The sequence below is a fragment of the Mytilus galloprovincialis genome, chromosome 3, assembly GCF_965363235.1.
Source record: "Mytilus galloprovincialis chromosome 3, xbMytGall1.hap1.1, whole genome shotgun sequence".
NCBI lineage: Eukaryota > Metazoa > Mollusca > Bivalvia > Mytilida > Mytilidae > Mytilus > Mytilus galloprovincialis.
In genome coordinates this window covers 9,069,830-9,092,721 of record NC_134840.1, presented here as the reverse complement: position 1 = coordinate 9,092,721, position 22,892 = coordinate 9,069,830, and the positions used below count along the sequence as shown (strand labels likewise).

Genomic DNA, 22,892 nt, shown 5'->3' with positions numbered 1-22,892 from the left:
AAAAAAAACCATAGCCCCCCCCCCCCCCCCCCCCCCCAGAAAATCAAATGGTTGCTGCCTAAACGAGCCAAATTAATTTTAGTGAAAGTGTTGGATACCACCTTAGGTCATTCAAATTGTTTTTTTTGTGTGTATATTTATGTTGGAATGCACAGGCACTTGTCTCAGATTTTTTTTTCCTATATACCTTAATATAACACAAGGTACTTAACTAAACATTTTGAAAATGTCACGCGGTCGCAAAATTCCGTAATATGCCGATTTCCCAGTAGCCAACGCCACTTAAACTTATTATGTCGTAAATCTGAATTGATTTTTCTACACACTTGTGTATAACACGCCTACGTTTGCTGTCGAAATCATCCGTAGCAATCCTACCCAATTATGGCAATCGTTATTATTTCGTCTACTGACGCCAAGTTGGAAACAAACGTCTCGCAGTAAAAGGTATCTCCCCACTCTCAAGGTCCAAATGTTTCTCGGAATTATCTAATCTTATTTTATTTCATACGTTAAGTCAAGAGTGAGTCTGCATGATATCAATAAACTGAGAAAATCTGAGTTCTAAAAATAGAAACTCCTGACACATTAGACTATTAGACAGACCTCATATAACACTTTTTAGGGTTTGTATCACATAATCTTTTACGAATTTACAATAAAGATAATAATTACTATTCAGAGAAAAAGCTGACAGTTTTTTTGTAAATATTTTTTTTTGTAATAAATCAATCACCGCGGACTTAGTGTTTCCAATTTGGTGTCGGTATACAAAAAAAATCACGTTGACCTGCTTCTGAGGCATGCTACGAATGATCCCGAAATCAATGGTAGTCGTGTCATACACCTTTGTGTAGATAAATCAATTTAGATTTACGGCATAATAAGTTTAAGTAGGTTTGGCAACCGAGAAATCGAAAAAAAAACCGGAAGTTTGCAACCGGATGACATTTTAAAATTTTTTTTAGTTAAGTACCTTGTGTTTTATTAAGGTATAAAAGGAAATTTTTTTTGAGATAAATGCCTGTTTTGGGATGTAACACTATTGTTTCAGGTAAGGGTTAAGGTTGGTACCTATTTAAACGTTTTAACCCACTGCATTTGTTTGCAACTGTCCCAAGTCAGGACCCTGAAGTTCAGTAGTTGTCGAAGTGTGTTCATTAGTGTTTCTCCTGGTTTTTGTATATAGATTAGACCGTTTGTTTTTCTGTTTGAATGGTTTAACACTATTAATATTTAGGGAACTTTATAGCTTGATGTTGGGTGTGAGAAAATGCTGGATGTTGAAGGCCGTACTTTGACCTATAACAGTTTACTGTTAAAATTAAGACTTGGATGAAGATTTGTCTCCTTGGCACTCATTTCGCATCTTCTTGTATATCTAAGTACCAAGAAAAAATTACCGTTAGACTGCAACATTCAGCTTCATATTCATTCCCATCGCAAGTTGCATTATTCTTAGGACTGAAATAAAAGAAAATTAATAAGGCCAATTAAAATTAATTGATAGATTTTCATCCCCGCCCGCCCCTCTGAAATCTTCCCGCCCCGATTTTTTTTATTTTTGAAAAAATTACGATTTCCGGATTTTGTTCATTTCCGTTACCGGTAACCGTCGATAATTTCGTTTCATGTAAAATTTCCTGTTTCAAATTTCGGTTTTGGTATTTCTTAGAGTATTCTTACTGAATGATTAAGTCAATATAGTCTGCTGATCTATGATGACAACATTATTTACCGAGAATAGAGATTGATTACGAGAAGAGCATGAAATATTCGGGTTACGAGTAATACGCTGTGTTCAAGAACGCAAATCACCGCAAGTCACACCTTCGATCTATTTTATTTATACAATGACTTTGTGTCAAGAAATTTGGACTGTGAATGAAACCCAAAAACGTAAGAATCGTGGAACACATTTGACTGGAATAAAGAAATTGACACGAGCATGAACCTTTTAGATTGGTGACCGTATATTGAGTTCAGAAAGTCGACAAACATACGCATTTTTAATTTATTAATTTTAGCAAGCTCTTAGATTAAGAATTAGCCATGTCTTTCGTTTTTTGTAGAAAAAACAGCAAACATTATCTTTCCCAATACCCATGATAGAGTCATTAAACAACTTTATGTTCTACATTGTAACTATATATGCATATTAAGGAGTCATAAGGACCAAGCCTATTATTTCAACACTGTTTGAGTTTTCATTTTATTCTGTACTTGTCGTACTAGCATTGCATACCAATGCATTTGCTTCATTTTATTAGGACAACAAAACATTGCTTAGAAAGAAATACATTTGATGTAGGTAGTCCAACTGAAAAGAGCATTTCTCCACATTTCTGCTGTGTTCTATAAAATAGGTTTCTAAAGCGGCAATTACATGTAGAACAGTGGTTGCCACATCATATATATTTATGAATTTGAAAAAGCGGCACCAGCATATGAAGTATATGTGTCTCAATTGATACGTGTCTCTAAATCTAGCTCAAAGTACGTTGATTTTTGTTGAACGAGGAATACTGCTTTCTCAAAAGTTGCTAAGACAGGGCTATAAATCAATCAAATTACGGTCATCACTCAAGCAATTTTATGGTCGCCATCATGAGCTGATAGGCCATTATGACAAAAGTGTGTCAGCAATCATATATATCTCTGTGATATTCTTCCTTAGTCGTAACAACCTTCTATCATTACCGAGCTAAACAAAGAAATAACATGACGGGTGTCGTATACGGTGCAGGTAATGCTTACCCTTCAGGAGCATTTGATTTCACTCCAGGAATTTAGTGGAGTTCGTGTTGTTTCCTACTTATTATTTGTAACTGTTGATGTAAATGTCTTTTGGTTTTATGAGTCTCTGGTTACTCCTTGGTTTTGATTGTTATTGTCTTATATAAAATACTTTATGGATGTATTTACATGATATATGCTTATTATTATACTGCATATATGAATAACACGTGACAAGAAGGTTTCATATGAAATAAAATTTTAAAAATAAAATCCTCCCACCCGCCCCATTTTTTTCAAAAATTTGGATGAAAATCTACTAATTAATTTTAGTTGGCCTAACATAGTAAAAGATGAGATCTGCAAAATATCATAGCACATTATTTTTGTGTTGCGGAATCGTTTTTCTCTGTAATGTAGTTTTATATATTGAGAAAACATAGGAGTAAGCCACGCGTCATATATAGATACATGTTCAATTTCAGATACATTGTCCATAAGCGACGTAATAAGTCATACAAAATCTCCATAGATTTAATATGTAGAAGTTCCCAAAGACTTTAAGTTTTTACTTATTTGAGAGTTCAGTGGTGAATTAAAATCATTTTGACCGTTTCATTTGTATCCTCGAGCATCTTTTCTATATCAGCGATCTAAAGCTCAGTTTTCTATCACTGATAAATTTCTTTCCTTAATAACTGTTTAGTTAAAATTATCCTCATTGAATGATATGCAAGAGGTCGGCAATACTGTTTTCGTAGATGTGAAGTGTCAAAATACAGTAAGTACATATTTGATATGTAAAATAACAACATTCCTATTGTCACTTTGGACTTACTAAACGATCTTAATTGCTTCTAATACATATATTTATCATCATCTTCAGAAGGAAATACCAAAACAAACCTACGTTGGGTTGTTACATATTCTCCGTCTGTAAAGCATTCCTCGTCCACATGACCGGGAACAGGTTGTCCATGTTTCCCAATCTGACCACCCACCTGCTCGTACTTCAGGATTAATTAATTGAGCTTCAGACCAATCAACACACGCACCACCAAAGCAGATCTAAGTAAATATTCAGTTGGATGTTTGGCAATTAATAAAATTTCGCAAATATCATGGTTTGAAATTAAAATTGTGTCTGGTAAAGTACACGTAAATAACAAATAAAGAAAACACCATTACAACAATGTAACCCATATATAAATGAACAGTTTTATTGAGGTTAATGTTTTTTTGTTTTTTGTTATTATAATTATTGAAAAACTGCTTTCACCAATAGTTTGCTTGAAATATTTTGTCTGTTTTCTCTTAGGTATCATGAACAGGGCGAACTAAATTGCATCAATTTGGATTTTACAAAAATTCGCGTAAAACAGCTGAGAAAAACTATCATAAATGTCATAGCCTTTGACATAATGAAAGTGTATTATATATTAAAACCTGAACCGAATGTAAATAATGGGGGTGTTTATGCTTATTTCAAATAGTACGTATACAAAAAGAAAGATCACAAAAATACTGAACTTAGAGAAAAATCAATTCAGAAAGTCTATAATCACATGGCAAAATCAAATAACAAAACGCATCAAAAACGAATGGACAAGGACTGTCATATTCCTGACTTGGTACAGGCATTTTCAAATGTAGAAAATGGTGGATTAAACGTGGTTTTATAGCGCTAACCCTCTCACTTTGATGACAGTCTCGTCAAATTCCGTTATATACAACTAAGTTCTTTTATACTATGAAAACAGACATATACACAATCCATGATCATTAACGACATTGATACTTTATATTCACCTTTTGGTCTTCACAGTATAGTCCGATTATAGAATTCGACTGCTGGAACATCCGACCATGTGTATTCCCAGCGTTATGATCAACACAGCTATACTTGATACAAGCAAGGTTCGCCTGTCGACAGATAGAAGCCGAATAAATGTTCTATTCCCTTGCATGTACAAATAATAGCTCTAATTTTTGTATCACTTTAGTGAAGATTATGAAAATTTTGACATATAATTTTTGTAATCACAAGTGTTGTTATTAAAAGTAATTGTATAGACACGTGAAAGATACCAGCATTATTATTAGGAAAAAATCAAATGCTGAGATATAAATTATCACGGACGCCATCATAATTTGGTTGATAATTTTGTATTTTCGGTGTAACAGACGATCATGGATTTATCAAGTGTTGTAACCACAAACCCGTGCTTCTTTTCTTCGATTGTAACATCAGATGAATTATATCGAATTGGTACTTACCATGCAAACATTACGGTTGTGAGATGTGGGTTCGGATCTTTTCTCCCTCTTTCAGAACACCTCATAAAAACCCAATGATTATTGTTTTTCGTGAATGTATGTTTTCATTGTCGGATTACCTAATACTATTAAGTTTACGATTTCTTATGTCTTAATGGAGAAATGGATTGATATTTAAAATTTGCTCACATTCGGATATTCACGGTATCTAAATCCACTTCCGTATAACTGTTCACATATTTCATCTGCTGTATACAACTGACCTGGTAATAAAGAAATAATATGAATATTAAAATACAGAAATTATTTTGATAAAAACTGTTAGAACATAGTATATGTAGCTATATTGCACACTAAAAGATTTGTCGTTAATAAAATAAAAAACTCTTTTCTGTTTCAAAAGCATACACATATGTTTAAAAGGGGATTAGCTGTTAAAGTCATGTTCACTGATTTAACTTAAAGTATCATATTGGATCTTTAACATACTAAATCGTATATTCAAATTGAAATAATTCTGAAGTAAAATTGAGAATGGAAATGGGGAATGTAATTAGCAATCTCTTGCGAAGGGCTTAAATTGAATGTCACATGAATACGGATTCAATGAAGTCGAATTATTTATTTGCTAGTGAATAATTCATCAGCGATATTTCTTAGTATATTTAGTAAAAATTGAACTAAACTAGCAGCTAAAAACGAGTTATCATTTCACTATTTCGTTTTTATATGATTTCAGAAAAAAAATCTTTTTTTTTTAATCTTGTAGCTTTTGCACCTTTAAAGAGGTGGGCAAGAGGTTCAACTGTTATGAAGTTATGAAGTTATTCAATTCGTTTTTATCTGTTATTCTGAAAATATATTTGCTGTTAGCTGTTATTGTCTTATTCCTTGTTAGCTGTTATAGGATTATTATTTTTATTGTTATCTGTTACTGTGAGATTGTATTTCCTGTTAACTGTTATTGAAAATTGAAATGTTAGCAATTGACAGCCAATCTTAATTGAAGAAAATTAAACATTTTGACTTAGACGGAGAGTTGTGTCTTTGCCTATCATACTACTTCTCTTATATCTATTGGGGTCTTTCCACTGGTGTTATGGAAGTCATGTATTTGCAGGAGGATTCATCACATAAACATATTAAAACAGTCGGGTCTAGGATCATTCTAGTATTCATTATTATTACTCTTTGTAATAAATTCCATTGTTTGGGAACATGTTTTTAGATGTATAATTTTGTACAAATTATAATTTGTAAAACAATTGTATACTATAGTTTGTATTTTGACTTTGTACACATTTTACTTATGAATTATATATTTTGTTATAAAAATCATTGGTACACCGTATAGAATTTTAAATCAATGAGCACATAATAAACCTCATGTTGTACTGTTACACCACTGTCCAAGGTTAGGGGAGGGTCGGGCACCAACTGACATGTTTAACCCCGCCACACTCTGTATGTGCATGTCCCAAGTCAGGAGCCTGTGATTCAGTGGTTGATATTTGTTGCTAAGTTTTTTGACGGTTCATTATTTTGTAGATAAATTATGCCGTTAGTTTCTCGTATGAATTGTTTTTCGTTTGTCATTTCAATGCCTTTTATATCTGACTATGTGGAATGGGTTTGCTGATAGTCGAAGGCGATATGATGATCTATAGTTGTTAATTTGTCTGTGTCTTTTTATCTCTTTTGGAGAATTGACTCATTCGAAATCATACCACATCCTTTTATACTTTTATACATATTTACAAAATGCAAAAATAGTTATGTATCATTTATTTGAGCATCTACATGAAAGAGATTACCCTGACTATATTTTTTTTTAAACTTCACATAGTGAAAATTAAAGCTCAGAAAGTGCTACTGCAAATAAAGACGTGTCTTTAACAGCTTCAATTTAATTTCTCCACAAAATATACTTTTAAGAACCCAACAGCTGTTCCAATGGGTACCCACATTCTCCATATTCAATTATTTCACATAAGATGCATGATTGTTGTTTCATTTGGTGTCGATCAAATTGTCACTCAGACTAATTTCTATTATGCTGTCAGAATAGTCACTTGAGCCAATTTCTATTATATTATCATGATTAACTGTACACATGTATCAATTACATTTCCTCTAGGTATTTTGGTATTTTATGACTGAGGTTTATTATGTGATCATTGAATACAAAATATATAGTGTGCATCAATACGATGACAAAATCGATACGAGAAAATCGCTTTCCAGAAAAATATATTCTAGATATCAAATTAACATAGGGTGGCACTGACTTCATTTTCTTGAAAAAAGAAAACCACAAAAATTTATCTATCAAATGCCTTTGATTTTTAAATATTCCTTAAACAAAAATAGAAACTAGTTATTTTGTTCAGTTTTAAGTGAATTTAAGTAGAAATTTGTAATTTCGTACATGGATTTTTTTGTACAAATTACAATTTGCATTTTAACAAATTACAATTGTACAAAGTAAAAATACAAATTATAATTTGTACATTTTTTTTGGGTACAAATCATAATTTGTAGAGAACCAAAACTTGTACCCCAATATATATAAAAGGTGTCCCTGTTATGGTGGTATGGACCTAGGCCTCTCCTCATCATAGCCATATGTTTTCCTTTTTTGTGATATTAAGAATTGTTCAAATTTGAATTTAACATAAACCGGTATATGAGGATAATGTTCCTTGTACCCCCATGCGTACCTGATACCTGATGAGGATCATATTATTTTTTTTTAAATGAATAAAATGATTCTTTTAAGGCCTAGCTAGATCTATACAACCAGTTATATAATAAAATCTACTGTATTGGTCCAGGACCGGACTTTTCAATTCCTTGATATCTGTTTTAAGCTAAATCAATTTACTGTTTTGCTGTTATTGGAACCCCCTTGGCCCCTTTTAAAGTCCACATGAACTTCATCAACGTATTTTTTTAACTTCAAACATACATTGGTTGATATAGAAATACTATATTTACTGTATGGCTTTATCAAGTAAAGAAACAAAGGCGGAAATTATAAATTAATGGTCGAAGGAAAACAAACAGGACAAAATTAAAACTACAATTCACATACATTTAACACAAAACTAAAGGTAGCACAAAACGTCATCTCTAGGACCCGGTGTTTAATTACGATTTTCAAATGAAAATCCCAATAAAACTGTATTTCAAGCACTGTGTCAAGAATAATATCATTACAAATAAAGCATCTGAAATGAAGATACACATATAGATTCTTACATTGACACCAGTGGATTATCAGACTTATCCATTCGAGATAGTTAATTTATCAATTTTAAAGTCCGAGCCTAGATGAGGACTTTAAAATTTCTGAATTGTACCATCTAGATTGGATAAATTCGATAATCCACGTGTAACTATGTAAGAATCTGTTTCACTAATGATTAGAAAATAAATATTCTCTTTTTTTGTTAAACGAAAATCCCCTTCGAGTGCCTTTCACATTTCAAAAAATTGTCAATTTTATCATCACCTGTGAGCATATTTTGATTCATTCAGTTAACTAATAGTTATCAAATGTACCAGGATTATAATTTAGTACGCCAGACGCGCGTTTCGTCTACATAAGACTCACCAGTGACGCTCATATCAAAATATTTATAAAGCGAAACAATTACAAAGTTGAAGAGCATTGAGGATCCAAAATTCCAAAAAGTTGTGCCAAATACGGCTAAGAAAATCAATGCCTGGAATAAGAAAATCCTTAGTTTTTCGAAAAAATTAAACTTTTGTTAACAGGAAATTTATAAAAAAATGACTACATTATTGATATTCATGTCAACACCGAAGTGTTGACTACTGGGCTGGTGATACCCTCGGGGACAAATAAAATAGGCTATGACCCTTAAAATCACCCAACCACCTTCTTAGGTCACCGGCATCCACACGTTGATTATTTTTTTTTATATACAATAGGTTCAGAAAGAGATAAATTTCCATAGAGTAAGGGAATCACTTTTAACAATATAATTACTTAAATATATTAAAATAGAGCAATCTGTGGTCAACTGATGGATGAACAAAAAAAAAAACTCAACAGTTTAAAGAAACCCTATACAAAACACAATGATTGAGAAAAACAAACAACAGTACACAAAACACAAATGGAAAACTAAAGACTGAACAACACCATATACTGGAGTTGAACTATGCACTCCGGAAGGGTAGGGAGATCCTGATCAACTTGCGGCACCCGTCCTGTTGTTCATGTTAATAAAAACCTGGTCATAAGTCTTATTCGGCAAGTGACGTTCGGGGAGAAGGGACTGAATTGCATTAGCGAGGATAACAGTGAATTTCCTAACTAATACAACACAATAATTTGAATACAAAATTTTATTTGATACATCCCAAAGATAAAGAGAACAGTCTTAGTCTCGAACAAAGTGGTCAGAATAGATACTTACTTGAATGTCGTCAAAAATGTACCAAATATATATATGAACGTGAAGTGACTGCTGCCTTCACCTTCTTCTTCCAATATAATAAAAATAAAGTTATTTATAACGTATTTACCTGGAAGTTCTGGCACTAATATTAATCCCTGTAAAGATGATGGAGTTACTTCATTATCAGCAATATTGTCTATCCATAGACATCCATGATTCCCTGTTCTGTGAAAACAATTACGTATATTTAACAAGTCAAATAACACAGTAACCTACCAAATGGAAAATACAAGTAGAAATACAAATTGTTATTCTTATATCCCGTTTCAATCTTTCAAAAACAATGAAAGCTTCAGTTATCTACTGATTCACATGAAACAGACCTATGATCAAGTACTTAAAGCGCGTGCTCCACGCACAATTAAGAGACTCACCATTGGAATTTGAAATCAAATCATTTTGAAACCTGGATCAATTACAAATTGAAAAGTATTGATATAAAAAAAACCACAAAAAGTTATGCCAAATCAAGGTTTTATTTAAGTCCTGTCCAAACATTTTAAAAAATTAACACTGCCAATTTGCTAGATTTTTTTGGAGTGGATATTTTCAAAATTGCATAAAAAATGTATGTGCTACTTTTCATGTCTTATTGTCTTCTTCACTTGGTGCATACTCCAATGAGCTATCCTATAAACTACTTGTTCTGATAAATAACATAATAAGTTTTTGCCCACCTTAATTTCATCGTCGTCGTTTAACATTTTATAAACATCACGTTTTATGTTTTGGAAACAAACTGATAGTCTTTCTTCAACATAGGTGGTGTATGCAATTGATGATAAATATATTGTACCCTTTGCGTGTTCCGTATTTATTTTATTAACATACTCAACCACTAGAACTGTCCAAACCATTGAGGAAAGTTTCAATAACTTGCATCCGTGTTAAATGCAAAATCAACATTAAATGAGTCTTCTGTGGATATTTCAATTCAAAATTACAAAATATACTTCTGTTGAAATGTGCAAAGAATATGTCAGTTTTTCTTAAAACCTTTAATGACGAATCATGTTCTTTTTCATTGCTTAGTTTAGTCTTCGTGTTTAGATTTTTACTGAATTCTTTTTTTATAAATATATAAATCACGAAATCGACAATGCTTTTAAGATACAATGTTTTTTTTTTCTTTTCATAATGATATAGTATACTATGTTTTCTTACTGTAACATTGTGTTCATATCATTGGCACTACATGTACTCCATCCGACGCCAGCGCCACCCATTATACCAACGTCTAGAGATAAACAATTTCTATCAGCATCATGCAGCATACCCATGCTGTAATCAATGTCATAAGTTATAATGGGTAATTATTCTTAAAATTACTAAAAATGAACTTTACTGATTGGAAATGCAAGTATTTAATCGTATTTCTCCATTGTCAAAACAATCTATTAACGAAGTTCGCTTGTCATGTTTTGGGATTATTGTCAGATTTTTGGAATCCTCTGGTTTTATCCTTTTTAATGCCTTACCAACAATTGCCCATTGACCCCCATTTTTCTTTTTATAAATCTTTTACATGTATAATGATAAGCAATATGGTAAAGTCTTATAAAATTTTAAGTATCTTTAATAGTTTTTGAGAACTTAAACTTGTCAATGATAAAGTTATGAAAAGTCAAGAGAAAATATTCCGCAAAAGTGTCAAAGGCTAATATCTCGAAAACAATCACATTGACCTATATATTTTTTTGGCTCTTTTGATTCCTTTATTAATCCCCTATCAATATAAACTAGTGTTTTGAAAAGTTAATTATTTTGAAACTGACAACCGAACTCCCTTAAAATACTGACAAAGGCATAGCAAAAAAAAAAAAAAAAAAAAAAACGAATAACGACAAAAAACTCCAAACTATTCCACAAGGCACTTCTTGGAAAACTATAGATTGAGCTAATCGATCCCACCAAAAAAGGAAGATATGGTGTGATCTCGGATTGTAAATTGTGTACACATTACTAAGAATTTTCATATCTTGTGACAACTACAAATATATTTATAATATATGTATCTTCCATACATGTATAATATTGAAAAAAAAATAAGATCACAAAAATACTGAACTTAGCGGAAAATCAATTCGGAAAGTCCATAATCACATGGCAAAATCAAATAACAAAACGCATCAAAAACGAATGGACAAGAAACGACTTGTAATGTAAAATTAACCAATACATAGTTATGCTGTCATTTCAAGCTATTTAACAGGATCATCACACAGATGGAATGTCAAATAGTAGTTTATCAAAGTGCATACAGAAAACATACTTATGACCTATTTCATGAGCTGTCGTGACATATGTTGTTATCCCATCTGCAGAAACACCACATCTGTACCTAGCATTGCATACTAGACTTTGGTAAGCTAATCCTCCTAATTCTGGATTAGGTATGCTATAAATATAGAAAACTGTATCATTCACTAAGCGCACATTAATCTCGCTTTCTTGGTATTCTTAGGACGCGACAAAAGATGTGATACTGAGTATACGTCAATGAGACATCAACTCATCGACACAGGACAACAAAAGACATGTATAGTTATCAAACGGTTTGAGTGTATTTTCAATCTTAATAAATAATGCAATGATAAATGTATATCACGGCATAACATAATAAGGCATTTTTATGGTTTAGGTCATATAAAGTTGTATTAAAAACTTTTAATTATAATATTGTTTTAAGAATACTGGCTCGATAAAACTGCTTTACTGTATTTTATTTTTGTACCAATACTTTTAAAAGATCTTTAAATAGTTTAGTAAAAAAACGACTTTAAGTTTACACAACAATCGTCTGTTGATTAGCAGATACTAATTTCTGAAAGCAATGGTTAAGCCAAAATTATTCACTTTAAACATTCAAATAAAACATTTCCTAAATGTTTTCCATGGTAATATTGTGTACTTTGGGTAAAAAGTAAAATCACAAAAATACTGAACTCCAAAATGATTGTGTTAGTAAACAATGCAGACGCACTAATAAAAATGCGGGGTATACTGCCATTTAGAATAGGTTTTTGGCTGTTTATCTTAGTTAGACTGTCTATTTCGTACTTACCCCGTGTGAACATGTACATGATCGTAAGGTAGACCAGCTTGAGTTCCTGTACATATATTGTTCAAAGTAACAGACAGATCAGTGGAAGTATTGTACCAGGACTGAAATAGAACAAAAGAAGGAGCAAATGTATGGAAGATGTGTATTCAAAACACTATCTGTACTTGTTAAAGTGCATGACCATAGTATTGACAAAATAGTGGTTGGTTTAACAGATATACTATTGTTTTTAACCTATTAAGAAATTAATGTTTCTTTGATGACCTTGACGGTCTGTATTAGATTTGACTTAACTTGTGTATCCGGATTCATCTAATGACAAATGCAGTAGAATTCACATTCAACAACCATAATTCCTTAAGACCCTCCTCTCTAGACAAAAGAAGAACATCACCTGAAGTGTCAGTGTTAATGGTCAAAAGTCTTACAGGAGAATTCAGACTTCTTTGATGAAGACGCAAAAATATTTCAGGCGTTTTACAAATTAAAATGTTCTGTTACTTTTAAGAATTTTATTCTGAAGACTCTGTTATTCTGTTATTTTACTACCAGTTATTTAAAAGACTTCATAAATGATGATTGTATATTACACAAGTCAATCAATAATATATAAAACTGTTATTATGCATATGTTCTCACCGGGTTTGTGTCAAAAAACGTCATAAGTTTTATTGATAGAGTGACGTTATAATTCAACACACTAGCTCGACTCCAATCATATTGCACCTACAAAGATACAAATAAAATACATCGCATCTAAAAAACTCTCTTACGATTTCAATTCTTTCGTGTTGCTGTAAAATTTTTGTTAGTGACATACGAAAATAAACAACCGCCATGACAAGGTGAAAATGAAAGAGCTTTCAACAGTTGAGGAAGCTTTTTATTGCTGATTTATAGCTGTTTTGATGATTGTAAAAAGGGGGTGGTGGTAAAGTAGCATATATCTTGACTTACAACTAGAAATTGACAATGAGGGACGGTTGAACACAAAACTGTACGTCAAAAAAGATCACTTCAGCTTTAAACTTTCCATTTCTATGCAGCAACATTCTAGCAGCGCCTGCATACGGAGTCTGTATTTCCCAATTGATACGAAATTCCCGGGCTTGTATTTTCTATCATCATTAAAGTGCTATGGTAAGGCAAATTAGGCACACAATGAAAAAAAAAGTGTGTGACTGCCACTTCTTTAAATTTCCAAGTCTAAACACTGTATGAAATAGTTTTTATTATTACTACAATTGGTAGGTCTTTTTATTAGGTTGAGTAGAGGAAAATTGACGAATAACATTTATTTTGCAAATAAAAAAACCGGATAAGGCGTCTATTCTAAAGGCTTATGTATATATATATAAAAAAAAATTTCACATTAAATAGATACACTTACTGCATTATACTTGTTAAGCATGATTTCAATTCTTTGATTCATGTCAGTAACTTGTAATTTATAAGTCAAGAAGTCAGCATCTACATACACGGCCAATTCTATTGTGAAGTCAGAGGAAGGTACCGCTCGTTTGTGTATTCTTGTGTGGTGAAATTCAGTTTGATGAATAGGCATGTAATCTAAAATGGTATGACATATCTACAAAAATTAGGAAACGTTTATTGTTTTGGTGATTGACCGGACACGGCTAACTTGGTTTTATCGCCATTTTTCACTTGATATAACAAAAATATGATAACGGGTTGGTCTTAAATAAACATTTTTTAATCATTCTTTTGTATGTCTGTTCTCAATTGAATTCGGTCACTGATCCTATAAGCATTTAATTGATTAAGTCAATAAATAGAATGATCACATGTTACATGTGTATGAACCAATCGATACCACTGAAAAGAGTTTCCCATTAGAAAGGCAATTAAAAGTATACTTTCAAAACCAAAAGGAGGCTATTATAGTCTTCAATTGAGAATGGAATTAAAGAATGTGTCAAGATGACAACAACTAAACCAAAAGGTAGAAAACAGCCCAAGAAGAACATAACTCTTTTCATGCCAACAACTGGTTTTAGAACAAATGTGTTTATTTCCGATGCAATGACCCTATGAGTGAATCAAGATGTATACCAAAAACATGCCATCTTTATTAACCCCACAACAGTATCATAACTACATTCCTTCTGAAAAAGTCTGTTTGAAGGTTTGGTTAGCTTTTGGAATACCGACGTGTTTGTGTTTTGTTAAGAATGTTACCATAAAAGATTGGATGTGAAATATTTGAACATATAGAATAGCTGCACGTTGATTTATATTTATGAATGATGTCCTTGTACCGATAATAAAACATTAGTAAATGTTATGACTATAATGTTATGATATAGAAAACACTAGTTATTACTTTTTCAGTAATGAAGAGATTTCTTTCTTTGAAATCAAATACATTGTTACATACACGGTCAAATCAAACTCGTTGAGATATATAAGTCATTATCTTTATCATTAAGTTTGTTATAAAGATTCCCGTTAAATATATAAGTATCAAGATCTAGGCAAGGAAAGTTATCATTGCTAGTATAAGCTTTATGCCAGTTCATCAAGATTACTCTCTTTAGTGTACATTCTATAGTCGTCATTATCGAGAGCCAATATATCATCCAAGTATCTAAAAGTACATTTGTATCAGATGTTGTTTTGATGGATCTGATTTTAATCATAAATTGTAAGTCATAACAATAGAGAAACATGTCTACAATAAGTTGTGCACAGTACGTACACATTGGAATTTCGGTAACTTGACGATTTACGGAATATGCATGTTTCTTGTAATTCAGGTTCTAAACTAGTAACAACCAACACGGTTTTGAAATAAATATCTTATAAGACGTGTCACGGTACTTGTCTATCCCAAATTCTTGTATTTGGTTTTGATGTTATATTTGTTATTCTCGTGGGATTTTGTCTGATGCTTGGTCCGTTTCTGTGTGTGTTACATTTTAGTGTTGTGTCGTTGTTCTCTTCTTATATTTAATGCGTTTCCCTCGGTTTTAGTTTGTTACCCCGATTTTGTTTTTTGTCCATAGATTTATGAGTTTTGAATAGCGGTATACGATTGTTGCCTTTATTTAACCAGAAAATAAATACTTACCATTCTTTTGGATTACATCTTTGATCATTGGATCAACTTGTCGTTTTCTGGCTATAAGTGTTGTATGTTGATTTCTCCTTAATGTACCCCGTTTCCGAATATTATGTGGTAAAACTTCAAAATGAATTTCATGATTGCTAGTTGACATCATTCCACGCTAAATTGATAAATCATATTTTTTACTATATATGCATATGCAACATAGAAAATTAAGATAAGAGTTCATATATGATTGGTATTGACTATTTTGTAATTGTGTTTTATGATTACACATGTATACCATATGATTTAACTAAAAGTGACCGTACTTCGATCTATAAAGGTAACAGTAGTCATAAATCGATTGAGATAATAATGATTTTATTTTTTCATATTGTGACTTGGATGGAGAAATGTCTCTTTGGTACTCATACCACATCTTCATATATCTATTTATTTAACATCATACTAGTAACTAAGACGTTGTTACCTGTTCGCTATTACACACAGTCACCAGAGATGGTTACGACACAATAGTAGTGATCAAGAACGAGTGATACTATGTGTGTGCATTGCGTTTGTAGCGTGTGTTTGGAATGACCGTCATGAGATGCACTAGAATCAAAACCGTTTATTTATACTAGATAGATCATACTATCACAGTATGGTGACAAATTAGTTCACCTCCTTTCATTCTTAACTATAAAGATCTCTATATTTTATTTAGTTAATAACATTTCTCTATTACAAAAAATGCGGAAATAATTTAAAAATTCTACAGAGTAAATGTTATTTATTTGTAACCATATTTTCAAGCTCATAAATTCCCTTCTATGATAAATATTTGCACATTTGAAAAACCTGATTTTATACCAATTCTTTGCAAAATGATGCCGAGACTGTTCCATCATGAGAATGAATATTTCCAATCAGAAAACAATCCGGATTATATCCATTCCATTTCGTTTCTTTGTCATCATTTATTATGGAAACTTTAGCTGAAGGGTGGAGCACCGACTTGGTATGTTGAAGAGTCATTTTGTAAGATTCTCCAAAAGCATCAATTGCAATATCAAATGAATCTGTAGAGTTTAACGACCATCTTCGTCTGTGGATTGATGAAGCATCGAGACTGCAAATAAAATAACTCATTATGAATTGACATGTCATGCTTCACTTTGACAATGGCCTATGATAACATGTAAGACGGTTTCTATTATTGTCTATATCACAGTCAATTATGTATCTTTCTTTCACTGCAAGCATTGTTTGTTAATACTTCATTAGTATTATTTATCTTCAGATTGTGCTATTGACCGTTTATAAATTTGTAAACTATTAAGAAAGTAATATTTCAATACCCTAGGCAAAGTTGACCTTTTATAGGTCATATAGCGTATCATGATATTCGATTCTAATACATTTTATTTCTTTTAGCGTTTCTGATAAAGTTAAATGCAGTAGATCGCTTACGACGCATAAAATATATCAAATTTTAATTTCATTTGTTGTTGAAATGCAATACAATTATTGCAGTCGTAAACACGTTTTCTATTGTATAATTGTTTTAGTCGCATGCGCTATGTTTCTGCTGTTATTTCAGAAACCAAGACTAAATTTAGAGTCTACTAGAGCATCCACTCGTAAATACTCATGTGCTTTTCGCATATTGCAATAGTCAGAAACCCATTATGCGGACTTATCTCTACACATTTTTAATGTTTAAATTATCTTTGAGACAATGAACAGCAATCGATGCGCTACTCCTAGCTTTGAATTGAGTTTTATCAAGTATTTACAATGTGTATGATTATTTATTGTAATTAGTTCATACACAATATCTTAATTTGATTTATTTATATTGAAAATATTGATATTTTGATAATAAGATTGTAATAATTTAAAAAAATAAGATCCTACCTCTGCTGATGTGAACGTGTTACCTCTTGAACTGATGTCAACTCGAACTCATTGAAGCCATCTAAAAAAATTAAACAGATCTACATATCCCTAATAAATGTTTGAAAGATTGAAGAGTTATTTCAATGAGAAACACGCTAATTGTTTTACTTGTTTAACTTTTTGTATTTTGTTATGTTCACGATAAACACAAAAACTTTATATGATAAACTGACATCGCTGTCCAATACTGTACCTATGATAAAATCCAAAGCATTTTTAATAACAAGAGTCTCACATGTGAGTGTATCACTCACCTGATGAAAAAATGCCAGTTAGCATATGGGATTTAGTTCAAACATATTTGATTTGCTCAAATAGCAATTTGAAAAGACACAAGTCCGACAGACTTATGAAGATAACTCTGTTAAAAATATTTCTTAAAACAATATATAGGAGCATGCATACCATTTGTTTTAATTGGACAGAAAATTTAAAAGGAGAACAAAAAAAAAGGTCCTGATAACGGAATGAGTGTGGTCATGTTTAACTATGAAAGCAATGAGTAATCGCTCCGACCCCATAAAGAATCAAAATGGAAAACAGAATGAAAACAGGGAATGTGTCAAAGAGAAAACAACCCGACATACGAATGACATGAATTGATCTTCACGCAGGAAATGTGTGCAGGAGGCAATTTTATAGAAATATTTATTTTTATTCTAAGTATGTGGAAAACTTATCGATGTTAATCTACTGTACAGTTATTTAGGAGAACGCCAAGATTTCTAACACTTAACTTGTAATGTTTGAGTGTAAAAAAGTGTAAAAAAAAATACTGAGTATAACAAAATCATGAATTCAAAACGGGGAAGTTTGTAATATACATTTAAAGAAAGAAAGAAAAAAACCAAACCGGCGAACAAAGTAAAATAACAAAAAAATGAGATCCAAGGAAAACTTAAAAACGAAAGTCCTTTATCAAATGGCAAAATCAAAGGCTTAAAACATCAAACAAACGGGTCATATTCCTAACATGAAAGAGTCAATGTTTTATGCAAAAAATTGTTGATTAATCTTGGTTGTATAGCAGCTTAACTTCTCACTTGTAAGGTAGGCGTATATAACGTCATTATATTGACAACATAGCCGTCAAAATTGTGTTATTCTTAATCACTATAAAACCAAATAAGTATAAGCCTACAAAGAAAAACAAAAGATACTTTCTAGCAAAGTTAAAAGACAAGAATACAGAGAAAATGATCATAGTGCAATAACACAATGGCGTTATGAATAAATACAAGCCACGCTAAAAAGATATTCCCATTATTTGGGGATAAGCATAGGTATGTTCGTGCGACCGTCCTTCTATAAGCCTTTACTACTTCATCATTCATATAATTGACAAGGCAGTGTCAGTCTGACTAGTCTACATTTTTCTTAGTTGATTTTACCTATGTTATATGCTATTCAGCTGAATGTGCAGATTTTTGTTTGATAAAATTGTATGAATTGAATGCTATATATGTTTTAATTGATATTTTACATTGCATCATTGTTATCATATTCTAAGACATGCAGTTGCACTTTCTAGTCTGCACTAGTAATGACGTAGCTTACCACTCCCCACTTAAATAATTTTATTACCATCACGAAGGTTTCTAGACTTGATGAATTCTTTTATGTGACTGTGTTCTAACAATGATTTTGCCTGCAATAAAAAATAAAGTTATTCTTTAAAAATGGAATTTATAATTCACATAATAGTGTACAGTTTCGCCTTGCAGTCCTTCCTTCGACTTGTTTTTGGTTTTACATATTACTGTTATTGGGTTTGAATGATCTATTCGTTTGATGTTTTTGAGCTTTTGATTTTTCCATTTGCTTAGGGACTTTTTGTATGTGCCTGTCAGGAGCTTGTATTTCTGTGGTTATTGTTTGAAGCGGTATATAATATTTGTTTTACCTTCATCGTGTGTACAAATACTAGACCGTTAATTGACACATTTGAAATGTTTTCATTTGTCATTTTGATGCCTTTATAGCTTACTATATGGTATAGGTGTTGTCATTGATGAGGGCCGCATGGTAACTTATAGTTTTTTACTTCGCTGTTATCACAGTATTTTTGTTATTTTACTTATTAACATCACAATCGGTTTATCATTTGTTTAATCTTTGTACAACCATTTTCGCAATAGTACTATCAATGGGAAGTTAAAATAACCCAACACCAACGGATTGAACTCATCTTAACAAAATTCTTTGAATTTAAGTTGTTCTGGAATGATTCTATTAAATGCGAAATAAGCTGGAGACACAAAAAAAATAATTATGATAGTAATTACCTGATCAGGAATACGACAGACAATTCAATAATCTAAGGTTGTACCCATAAATATTTAAATTGTGAAAACACTTTTATAATAGCAGGAGTAACGATTATAGTAATCACAGAGATATGTCTCGCCTTTTTGTAATTTTGATAATAAAAACTATTTAAAGTCAATATACCATGACTGAGGGGGCATAGCCAAATAATTTCTATAGTATTGACAGTTTGAACAATTTTGCATAATTAAATTTTATTTCAATAACAGACATTTAACCTATTTCGAAGGAAAACAATTCTTCTGTAGACAAATCGTGTTTGGATTACTATTTAATAAATCTGATACATATGATTGTTTTTATTCTTTTTCATTAAATAGTAAATTTAGAAGAACATTGGTAACTACGTCCAAAGAAACCATTCGAAATTACAATTTAATATATAAATAGAAAAGAAAAGGGGTAATTTGGGGCGAAACATTGTACCCTGAATCGTAGGAAAAAACTTAACGAATACGAACATCTGACAAAAAGTCTTAAATTTTGCCTGATTACAAGCTCAATGGTCTTTTTATAGGCATGATATTGGGGAATATTGTCCCTCGTATAACATATATCGCACTCGCAAGCTCGTGCAATATAAAATTCTACTCGGGACAATATTCTTCAATATTCATTCAATAACCCTATAATATCATTCCACTATACTGGACACACTTCTTGAAAACCACATGATCATAATGATCTACTTTATCTAAGCCGGAAAATTATATCCAATTTGCTACATCTGAAGTCTGTATTCATACAAATTAAGTTCGTATTATGAAATATCAGACATCAACTTTGAAGATCATATAGGTGTCACTGCGGGTATGGTACACATGTAGAAACACTGATGACAATACACAGATATATCGTTACATAAGACAATTGTTCAAATACGTATATTCTCTCTTAATATGTGTATCAATTATACGTCTTTTTGTGATAAATATAATCGTGAATACAGATTTGATCTTTTTATAATTGTAAAGAATATTGTATTCATGAAATGATTCAATCAAAATAAACTTATAACAATTAATATATCAAACGTTGCATTAGTTCAAATATATTCTATGAAATAAAACAAACACAATTCTTCAAATATATTGTATTTGTAAACATTTATACACTCTGTCACCATTATTAGATGAGAGGCTAGCTTTTAATAACTGAAAATTATCTCAAAACTGAACCTTTTCTATTTAGTTGTAATATGTTGTTCTTATGTTGTAATGTATCACACTTGTCCTAGGTAAGGGAGAAGATTCGAAGTCAGTAATCATGCCATTTGGTCTCTGGCGGAGAGTTGTCTCATTTCGTACCATGACTATAAACCATTTCGTACCATATTGAGAAAAAGGATCTATCATTTCGTACCATAAGAAACAATTTCGTACCATATGGAAAAAAGATCTTCAATTTTGTACCATATGGAAAAATGCTTTTCCGTTTCGTACAATTTGAAAAAAAATGCTGTATCTTTTTTTTACCATACGAAAATTAAACTTTACCATATCATGGAGAAAATCTTTAAAAAATCAAAGCGTAACAATAGTATAGTAATTCATAATGCACTAAAATAAAGTAAATGCTTCTTCCTTATCAATTGTTAAAATTTGACAGAAAAAAAACCAGGATATCATTTTTGGACGTTATAACATCTACAAGTTTGGAAAATATCTTTTGTAACTATGTTTTTAAGATAAAATACTATGAAAGTTTTCGTTTTTATTTTAATCTTGTATTTTTAAAATTCATTGAACAACAAGTATAATTTAAAAATTAAAAAAAAATCACACAAAACGGTACGAAGTGCTAAACATAACAATCTTTCATACGGTACGAAATTTTATACATTGTAATCTTCCACATGGTACGAAATGGTATACAATATAATCTCACATATAGTACGATATGGTAAACATTACTATCTCCCATATGGTACGAAATGGTATACATTATAGTTTTCTATATGGTACAAAATGGTATACATAATGATCTTCCATATGGTACGAAATGGTAATGGTACAACATGGTAATCGTGCGAAATGGTAAAGGTACGAAATGATAATGGTACAACATGGTAATCGTACGAAATGGTTATTTAACGAAATGACTATGATTCTGGGCAACCATCTACATCTTATTATGTTGGTAAGATAATACATAAGAAATTTGTTTGCAAATTGGTGAATTTCTCATGGATTACATATCAAGTTTGATAGTTTGGCTAATTATTTTGAAGCAATGTATGTCTAGCTAATGATTCACTTGAAAAATAGAATGAGTAAAACGATATATAGATAGAAAGTAAATAAATTGATAAATAAATTTTAAAAAGAAATAAAGGAAGAACGAAAGAAAGAAAAAATGACAAAAAGAAAAAGATAAAGATTTAAAGAAAAATTTTCTTGAAAAAGATGACACTATCTTTTTGAAATATTTTCTGTCTTCTCATAAGATTTTATAACCGATTTTGAATGTGATAGAGCAGAATATAATAAAGGCGAGACAAATCTTACCACGATTTCGCTGTAGACACATAAAATTAAAACTAGAGTAATGGTCAGTCGTTGTTCTGAAGCCATTCTTTTGCACTGTCCTCTGATTTTGACAATAAGACAGAAATACCGTATTCCATGAGTTTTATACCATGTGGCTTTCACGTCAATGCTTCTTTCAGATCGGTTTCACATGAAAATCATGAAATGAAACTGAAAAGAGATGCGGAATTTATTTATCACAACTTATTAACAATATCTTTATCATAAAAAGTAAAATCACTAAATTACTGAACTCTGAGGAATACTACCATTTAACTAAAAGATTGTTTTTGCGATATATCTTTGAAAACCCATGGTCATAATCGATTCATCTTATTCTGAAATATTTGACAACACGATCTTTAAATATGTTTTGTTGTAAAATACACAAATATAAATTAAATATGAATAAATTTTTGTAACCAAACAAGTCTATA

At 31.3% G+C, this 22,892-nt stretch overlaps 1 protein-coding gene across 1 annotated transcript in view; it reads right to left on the bottom strand.

Moving 5' to 3' along the window:
• Window positions 1-22,555, bottom strand: part of LOC143069856 (A disintegrin and metalloproteinase with thrombospondin motifs 1-like) — a 35,167-nt gene extending 12,612 nt beyond the window's left edge. Inside the window, exons 1-15 of the mRNA XM_076244660.1 lie at window positions 22,435-22,555; window positions 19,184-19,247; window positions 17,558-17,618; window positions 16,511-16,769; window positions 15,659-15,815; window positions 13,958-14,136; window positions 13,207-13,293; window positions 12,568-12,668; window positions 11,776-11,901; window positions 10,668-10,784; window positions 9,571-9,668; window positions 5,203-5,276; window positions 4,546-4,659; window positions 3,647-3,804; window positions 1,404-1,464 (exon numbers count right to left, since the gene is read on the bottom strand). Of these exons, the coding sequence (XP_076100775.1) occupies window positions 1,404-1,464; window positions 3,647-3,804; window positions 4,546-4,659; window positions 5,203-5,276; window positions 9,571-9,668; window positions 10,668-10,784; window positions 11,776-11,901; window positions 12,568-12,668; window positions 13,207-13,293; window positions 13,958-14,136; window positions 15,659-15,815; window positions 16,511-16,769; window positions 17,558-17,618; window positions 19,184-19,247; window positions 22,435-22,500 (1,722 nt within the window). The 5' untranslated portion in view covers window positions 22,501-22,555. The remainder of the gene's footprint in view (window positions 1-1,403; window positions 1,465-3,646; window positions 3,805-4,545; window positions 4,660-5,202; window positions 5,277-9,570; window positions 9,669-10,667; window positions 10,785-11,775; window positions 11,902-12,567; window positions 12,669-13,206; window positions 13,294-13,957; window positions 14,137-15,658; window positions 15,816-16,510; window positions 16,770-17,557; window positions 17,619-19,183; window positions 19,248-22,434) is intronic.
• Between the last annotated feature and the right edge of the window lie 337 nt (window positions 22,556-22,892).